General features: G+C 44.7%; 1 protein-coding gene across 1 annotated transcript; it reads right to left on the reverse strand.

The window, feature by feature from the left end:
• Positions 1–2,358: 2,358 nt before the first annotated feature.
• Positions 2,359–4,286, reverse strand: LOC123112101 (putative CBL-interacting protein kinase 27). The gene has a single exon (XM_044533021.1). It carries the CDS (start codon positions 3,944–3,946, stop codon positions 2,603–2,605), a length of 1,344 nt encoding a protein of 447 aa, XP_044388956.1. The 5' UTR covers positions 3,947–4,286; the 3' UTR covers positions 2,359–2,602.
• Between the last annotated feature and the right edge of the window lie 4,960 nt (positions 4,287–9,246).

The following is a 9,246-nucleotide window of genomic DNA, read 5'->3' on the forward strand; positions in this document are numbered from 1 at the left end:
CGCGACCACAATCCAGTAGGGATCTCACTGCGGACCCGTCCGCTGGGATGGGTGTTGCTCTGTTGCGAATGGGATCGAAGGGAGGGACTACTTCGTCATCAAGGTCGGCGAGGCAGCGACCGATTGGGAGCCCGGTTGTGAACTTGGGAGTTCGTCTCCATGGAGGCGGCGGCTGTGGAGATTGGATGTGAAGCAACCCCACTTGCCGGTGGTGGAGGCTTGCCGTCCATGTGATTCTTTCTTCTCCCGGTATCCCCATTCATTGCCTCCCATTACAAAAGTGAGCATGAATGAGAGCAGGGGCTGATTTTGATCAATTCATTTCTCATATTTTTAGTTGCTTTTTTGAGATTATACAAGATGCTCCCGATCTATTTTGTCAAATTACTTGGATCCTTTTATGGAATTGACAGCCATCATATTTTTCACCTCATGTTATTTCTTAATCCTTGTCCCACTAGGCATCCACTACATGTTTGGTAATGACGTGATGTTGAGGCGGCTAGGAGAAGCTCAGCAGCCAGATCAAGGGCTATCGAGATGGATCTGGGAGCCAAGCAGTAGTTCTTCTGTTAAATTTTGGTTATTATCTTTTCTATTGTTACGATTGTGGGATGGTTGATTTTGACTCGGTGTAACATTTGCATTTGTTTCCCCAGCTTGTTGGCTTAGATGCGTGGCACTGCGGCAACTAATCAAGAGCGGGGGCAGTGCACATCAGAGCTACGCCGAATGTAGCGAGCCAACCGCGAATTGGGTATGTTCACACGAGGGATGGGAGAGGAGAGGAACATTAACATTTTTCATGATTTGGATGAAAATTTCAGTTCGTAGTTTCTCCGTACGTGGCAACACACTAGCGGTACTCATGGGCTTAGGATGAAAGTAGCGCGAGCAGAATCAGTAGGTTGGATGGGAAGGCGGTTGTTGCCCTTGTCCCTTGGTGCTAGCCTACCGTGGCGGCCTCACTAACTTGCTCATTGCGAATATGAGTTTGTGGGGTCGCGAAGCTGCAGATTTGTTTTTATCATTTTTTACAATATTTATTGACGTATCCCTAACTCATCGAGTCATTTTTAGCTTTGATTTCCCATATACGCCAGCCTAAATATCCCATGGTCAGAATATTTGCATGGTTAGTGGACATTGTCCCTTTCTTTCGTATTCAGTGATGGATGAAAAGTCAGAAATGACAATTCTGCTGTATTATTCAATTCGAACTAATGCTTAGTATTTTATATTGCCGATAGAAATAATTTTATCCGCTTGATTTAGGAAGTGCACATAGGTAGGTCAACATATTTTGTAGCTCTTTCAGATGTAAAAGTATATGTTGCATAAGAAATTATTATCTTCAAAGCATACTCACATTTCACTAACAAATAGGGGGAGGTTCAAACTTCAGAGCAATGATAACAAGGTTTGTTCCTCACTCTTTTGTTGGGATTTTAGTTCCAAGTTAACATGATTTCTTATCCGCTTCATAAGTCATGCATTTGCTTAATTAGGTGATAAGTAGAGCAAAACAAAATTGATCATGTTATTGTGGGGTTTGTTTAAACTCCAGCATAAGGAATTCTGATTTAAAAAAAAGACTTTTGGCTTCTTTAATTACAAATTGATTGCAACACCGTGTTAGTATGTGATTTCTCACATCTGGTTATAATATTTGTGAAGACGTGCATTGCACGTGCACTTCGAAGCGGGCCCGTGGCCCACGCCGACGCTAACCCGGGCCACCTCCTCCGCGTATTCTTGAAGTTGTGGCTGGCCGATTTACATGAAATTAATTCCCTCAGTTCTGGTGACAAATATAATACACATAATCCATATTGTTATGCACTAGCGTGTGTGTGAAATAGATGGATTATGGTCCCGTACCCAATAAGATGGATATGTGTGTGTTAGAGAGAGGGAGAGGGGGAGAGAGAGTGAGGAAGAGGGAAGGAGAATATGTGTGTGAGGATTTGATGGTAAAAAAGTCGTCAATGTCGTAATATTGAACTATTAAAATTAATGTGGCCTTGTTGCAACGCACAGGCGTTCTTCTAGTTAGAGGTAGTATAGGAATGTTATAGGATGGCACTTGCCGTCCTTATGAATTGCATTACCTCGTTCCTACGCAAAAAATGAGGTTTGAGTGTCCTTTAAAAACATAGAAAATGAGTAGTATTTTTGAGAAAGTTCTACACTCGCTTCCTACAAACCAAATGCATCTATAGAAAATTTCCTCTAAAATCTCATTTTCATGTTTATCCTTTGAAAATCCTCCCGAACCGAATGAGGCCGAAGCTTTCGGATAGTCTCGCAGTTACCAGCCGGAAGTTGCAATGTCAGGCGAAAGCATCCACACATGAATTTACGAAACAACATAGTACTGTTATTCAAAGAATTCATAACAATATTGGCAGACGCAGACATCACATCACTTGGCGCCGATTCTGTCTTGCTGCCGCGCGCAAAAACCAGCCAACAACTACAAGCACAACCATACCAGCAGCAGCCATCAACTTCGGCACCGAACAATAATGCACACCTAATTACGGCCGGATAGCAACAGTGACAGACAGGGGCAATAATGGTGGTGTGGACGACAGCGACATCAAGTGGTGGCAGGGGGGTCACCGGGGGACGCGGCGGCGGCAGCAGCAGCAGCAGCCCACACGATGTCCTTGAGCGCCGGCCGGAGCTCGTCGCTGCAGAACGACCGGTACTCCATCGTGTCGCCGCCGTCCTTCTTGACGTCGACCACCAGCACTGACGGCGCCACGCTGAAGAACTCCGCCGCCACCCCGAGCCGTCCCTTGCGCCCGCGCTCGGCGCCCTCCAGCCGCACCCCGCGCGCGCCGCTCTTCGTCACGCGCATGGCCCCGCCGGTCGCCAGGCCCTCCAGCCGCGAGATCACGCCGCTCGCCGGCTCCCGCGTCGCGAACCGCATGACGCCGCCCCTCGTCCCGCGCCCCGTCGAAGGTTCCTGGTCGAACAGCGGCGACAGGTCGAAGCCCGCGGAGAGGGAGATCAGGTGAAAGGCGTTCAGCGCCTCGGGGGGCTCGTCCTTGTCCTCGCCGTTGCCGCGCGCGGCCGCTGATGGCACGGGCTCCAAGAGAGGGCTCGGAATGGGCGACGTCTTCTTGAACCACGGCGACTCGACAAGGCTGGCGACCGTGATGCGGCTGCTCGGGTTGGGGTCGAGCAGCCTGCCGATCAACTTCCGGGCGTCCTTGGAGACCCACGACGGGCAGAGGAAGCCGCCGCGCTGCATCTTGCGGTACATGGACATGAGGTTCTCGTCCTGGAACGGCAGGGCGCCGACGAGGAGCACGTAGAGGATGACACCGCAGGACCAGATGTCGGCCTTGGCGCCGTCGTAGCCATTCCCGCCGAGCACCTCGGGGGCCACGTACGCCGGCGTGCCGCACGCGGTGTGGAGCAGCCCGTCGGGGCGTGCGTGGCCAGCGAGCGCGCTGAGCCCGAAATCGGCGACCTTGAGGTTGCCGGCCTCGTCGAGGAGCAGGTTCTCGGGCTTGAGGTCGCGGTGGTACACGCCCCGGCCGTGGCAGAAGTCGACCGCGGAGATGAGCTGGCGGAAGTACCGCCGCGCGACGTCCTCGCGGAGGCGGCCGGCGCGGGAGATCCGGGCGAAGAGCTCGCCGCCGCGGACGAGCTCGAGGGCCAGGTAGATCTTGGTGCGCGTGGCCAGCACCTCGTGCAGCTCCACGATGTTGGGGTGGGACACCATCTTCATCACCGCGATCTCCCGCTTGATCTGCTCCACCATCCCGGCGCGCTCCACCTTGTCCTTGGCCACCACCTTGACCGCCACCCCGCGCCCCGTGTGCAGGTCCCGCGCGGCGTGCACCCGGCCGAAGTTGCCGTGCCCCAGCACCCGCCCCAGCTCGTACCTCCCCTGCAGCACGTTGGTCTTCCCCTCCGCCGCGTCCTCCATTGCCGCCCCCCTCCTCCTCCCCGCGCGACCGAACCTCGAGCCCCGCACTGAACCGGCCGGCGAGTGTCGACGCACGATCTACCCGTCCTCGACGTGCTTGCGGTGGCAATTGCGGCCGCCGCGCAGGCTATGCTTGCCGGCGAGGTCAGTGCGCGTGCTCCTCCACATTGCTCCGCATTCCCAAAGGCAGCGAGGAGAAGATGAGATGATGGTGGACGAAAACCTCTCGTCGACGGCGTTGGTTACCGGCGGTGTGAGACACGAAAAGGCTTTTTCGTTGGAGCAAAGAGATGGAGGCCGCCGCGGGATAAATATCGCGGCGCTTGCGGATCTGGGGAGCGCATCGAGCCGTTGGATGGGATCGGACGGCGGGGAGCGGGAGGTACCTGGATGGCTGTGACGCAACTAACGGCATCGGGAAGGAGCAGGACGCGAGAGTGATGGGCGCGGGCGGAAACCGTATGCGGTGAAGGGAAACGGGCGACGGTTTTCGTGGACGGTATTGCGTTGGGTTGGGATGACGACGAGGGCCACGCGGCGGCCGCGCGGGGCCCACTGGCCAGGTGGTGGTGGCGTGGTGGATGTGGTGGTCCGGCATGGGCGCGGGCCGTAGTTATTATTGGTGGGCCATGCCATGATCCATTGCTAGCGGATCGAGCTCGTGGCTCTCTTTTGTCGTTTGAAATTGAACTCTATCCTCTCTCGAAAAAGAATACGCGGGGCAACTAATCGCGATTGCTATGTATCGCCCGCTGCAAGGGAATCCCTATCGGTAAGATCGCTCACGCGACCTCCCGCTACAGCGCTATACTGGGCAGACCCATATAGTTGCACTAGCATTCTGCGCCATGAACCAGCTGCTGATTTTAGGAAGTTTCTTGGTAGGTTTTGACCTTCAAGGAGGTCCATAAACCTCTATTTTTTTATTTAAAGTTTTGTACTTTATTTATTTGTTTGTTTTTTCTGTTTCATTTTTCTATTTCTATGAATTTTATAAAATGCCTACATTTTTAAAAAATTATCCTTTTGAAAAAAATTCGGATTTTCAAAAAAAGTTACTGGGAATTTCAAAAATTATTCTCATTTTTATTTTACTTTTAAGAATATCAAAAGAAGTTTCCTTTTCTTAAAAATAGCATACTTAAAAAATGTTCGAATGTTTTTTAAAATGTTCAGAGAATTTCATTAAATGTCTGCCTTTTTAAAATTTTGTATGAAATTTAAATCAATGACCATCTTTTCAAAAGTTTTTGACACATTCAAAAAATGTCCACATCTCAGAAAATTCCCACATTTTAAAAAATTGTTCATGTTTCCTAATTTTGTTCACAAATTCAAAAAAACTTGGTTAAAAAATTGTTTGCCTTTTCCAAAAATATTTGGGATTTAATAAATCTAACGGAATCGCGATGTAGTGGTTGGGAATCCACCACATATGTGAAACGTTGAGATTGGTGCAGCCTTTTGACTATAAAAAACTAATCATTTTCACAGTATAATGAGCATGGGAATACAGCCTGATGTATGGAGCCCTCTGCATGCAATGCAGCTTTATGTATGTGCATAAGGTAGCCTGACAGTCCAAGTATATTAAGTTTCTCTCCATAGAAAAGTACCTATAAAACATAGCAAATCTTTTGAAAAATGATATATTTCGAACCAAAATTCCCTTTTCAATTTCTACATGTATTTGAATTCAGGGCGATGATACCTTTTAAAACAAGACTGGTCTTGGATATATTTTGAATATTTCAACTTTATAGTTTTCGTACTCATTTCAGAATTGATTTAAATCGTGCAAAAAACATTTTTCATTCCTTTCGAAATTGATTTCACTCATTTCAAAATTCACTCACTTGGAAATTGATTTCATTCAATGCAAAAAACTGATTCAATAATTTCAAAAAACAGATTTCACTTAATTCAAAAAAAGTTTCACACGTTTCATAAAATAGATTTTGCTCATTAAAAAGAGGTTTGAAATAATCAGTTTCACATGTTTTAAAATAACTAGCTTCAAAATTTAACAAGTTTCACAAATTTCACAGCAAAAATATGTGTTGTTTGTATGAAAAATAGATTCCACTCATTTAAAAAAAATGGTTTCACGCAATTAAAAGACCTTATTTCACTTATTTCAAAAAACTAGTTTAACATATTTTATAAAACTACAAGTTAAAATAACAATTTCACTCATTTCAAAAATAGAGTCGCTTATTTTAATTTGTTTGTTGAAATAATCAGCTTCAAAATTTTAAAATACCTTACTACGCATTTTTGTAATAACAAATTACACGTATTCCACACTGAAGTATGTTTTTAGAAAATTGATTATTCAAATTATTTCATTTATTTGACGTAATACAAAAAATATATTTCAGAAAAACCGGTTTCACTTATTTCAAAATTTTAAATTCAATCATTTTTTAATGTATTCAAGATTGATCTTGTTCTAAAGGTCTTGGCTCTATGAGTTCAAATATATAAAAACACTAAAAATGAAATTATGGGTTAAAAGATATGGTGGGTTTAAATTAGCATAGGTTGAATGAAAAGATGGATTTGTTGTGTGGGAGAGGAAAGAGAGTGGATTTCTTTTATTTCTTCCATTCATAGATGTGGAGGGGGGGGGGGGGGGGGTAGAGATAGAGCACATGTGTGGGGACCATCCTGATTTGACTTAATCTCCTATATGAAAAGTGGGTTGAAAATACAAAGCTATACAAATGAAGTGGGCATACAACACAAAAACTGCAAAGCAACTATGTGGTAGATGCTTCGCAGCTAGGTAACACTTTCGTTAGAAAGCTCTTTACCCACGACCAACGACATCGAGAAGGAGCAGGACGCAAGAATGATAGGCGCAGACGGAAACCATATGTGGAACTGCGCTGAAAGGAAAACGGGCGACGATGTTTATGGATGGTATTGTGTTGGACTAGGATGACAACGGCAGCGGCCACGCATGGGGCGCACATGTCAGGGCGGTGATGCTTTGGTGGTCCAACATGGGCACGGGTTGGAGTTATTGTTGGGCCATGTCATGATCCATTGTTAGCGAATCAAACTCGTGGCTCTGCGTTTGTCGTTTGAAATTGAACTCTATCTCATCTCTAAAAATACTATACGTGGAGCAACTAACAAATATTCTTATGTATCGCCCGCTGCAATCCCTATCTCTAACATCGCTCATGCCATCTCTCACTACAACGTTATTACTGGGCTCGCCCATTTAGTTGCGCTAGCATACTTAGGAGTCGTGAACCGGCCGCTGATTTTAGGAAGCTTCTAGAAGGTTCATAGCCAGTCATGGACCTTCTAGCAGGTCTCCAATCCAGTATTTTTATTTACTCTATTTTCCTTTCTTTGTTTTTCTGTTTCTTCTTTCTTTTTCTTCACATTAACAAAAAGAAATAAAAAATATTCAAATTTTGTTCACACTTTCAAATGACCTTTGTAGAATTTCATAAATTATTCACATTTTAACATTTTTTCGGAATATAAATAAATTTTCAAGTTTACGAAAAAAATCACACATTCAAAAACTGTTCACGTTTTAAATAAAATGTTTGGGGAATTTCAAAATACATTCATGTTTTTTAAATATTGTCCATAAAAATGTTCCTGTTTTAGAAAATTGTTCACCTATTGAAAAACATGCTTACGTTTTTAGCAAATATTCACATTATCAAAAATTGTTTGGTATTTCATAAATTGTTTGTACGTTCAAATTTTGTTGACAAATTCAGAAAAAAAAATTGTGGCTTCAATAATTATTTGGGAGTTCTCAAAAGTTATTTACCTTTTCCAAAAGAATTTGGGATTAAAAAATTGTTCACTTTTCAGCATATGTTTGTGTTTTTTCATAAAATGTTTGAAATTTTAAAAAAAATGTGTTTTTCAAGAAAAGTTCAAAATAGGTTCAAAACTTGAAGTAATCTTAACAAATCCTAATTCATATATTTCTTTATTAAGATATAAACCCGGTGTGAAATAAGAAAAATAAGTTATTTTCCCCGAAGTGAAACATACGCTCGTTGTCGCTCCCATACGTGGTGGCGACATGAGGGATCACATGCGCTATTAGTGGGCCGGTCGATAGTCGAGGGTTGTGGCGGCTGGAGCGATGATTGTGGACGATCGCCGTAAGTGATACACAACAACCCTCCCCCCTCATCGCGGGCGCTCAACTAAACAGTCGGTTCCAATGCGAGGCCTTCCCAGCTGGCGGTTTGGTGGGTTGTCAGTACGCCCAACTAACGTCGCCTGGCGTGCATTGGACACATCAGTGAGAGCGTAAATATTTTTTTGCAGGTGTTTTCTTTGAATTTCTTTTCCCGCACGTCCATGTGAAGCACACCGTGTGAAAGCACAATTTGTTTTTCCTATGTTTCCTGGATTTTATTTTTGGATGAAAAAAATCTTGATTTCCCTATATTTACTTGGAATTTCTTTTCCCGCATGTCCATGTGAAGCACACCGTGTGAAAGCACAATTTGTGCTTCACGGTTAAGCACAGTTGTGTTTCCACGTGAAGCACAAACCATGTTTTTCAAAAAGTGAAAAGTATTGGTGTGCATCGCATGAATCATAGTTGTGCTTCCCTGTGAAGCAAAAATTATGCTTTCCGAAAAGTGAAGCACAAAATATGCTTCTGTGTGAAGAACATTTGTGCCTCTGTTTTTTTGGTTTTCAGTTTTTATTAGTTTCCTTTTTCTGTAGAAAAAATCGTTCGAACTGATTAATGGTATCTAGTTCAGATGATCCCAACACGAGAAACACAAAGGTGGAAATGGTTCGTGATGTGAACGCACGGTTCAAGAGATAAAATATTAAAAAAACGGATAAAAACATAAAACCTTCCATGTTGTGACAGCTATTACACATGCAGTGCATCACTTATCATCACTAGAGGAGGTCGGAGTGACATTTGCAAGGGTATCCCTTAATTAGTGATTTTTGAATATACAACATCTAAATCTTATCACGGGAGCACCCAACACCTGACCAGATTGTGTTGCCTCACCTAAAACCCGCACTGCAAGTAGAAACATCCCCGCACTACTTGAATTATCCAATTTCGTCCGCCAGGTACTCGACAAGAGCTTTTGCCGAGATCTAAGTTGGTCACTTGGTCGACTTTGCTGAGATGACGCTTTCCATGTGACATACAGGTTTGCCGAGTTTCTGTCATATGAACTCGGCAAATCCCAACGCACAAGAGGCCACCACCATGTGCCCCCTCCCTAATCCCCTGAGGGGTCATGTCCTTTCTTTAGATAGTTTTCATGTCTTGTTTG

Source organism: Triticum aestivum, chromosome 5B (genome assembly GCF_018294505.1).
Source record: "Triticum aestivum cultivar Chinese Spring chromosome 5B, IWGSC CS RefSeq v2.1, whole genome shotgun sequence".
NCBI classification, from domain to species: Eukaryota; Viridiplantae; Streptophyta; class Magnoliopsida; order Poales; family Poaceae; genus Triticum; species Triticum aestivum.

Bases quoted from the DNA above. Each gene is read 5' to 3' on its own strand.
- LOC123112101 (XM_044533021.1), bottom strand. From the start codon at position 3,946: ATGGAGGACGCGGCGGAGGGGAAGACCAACGTGCTGCAGGGGAGGTAC.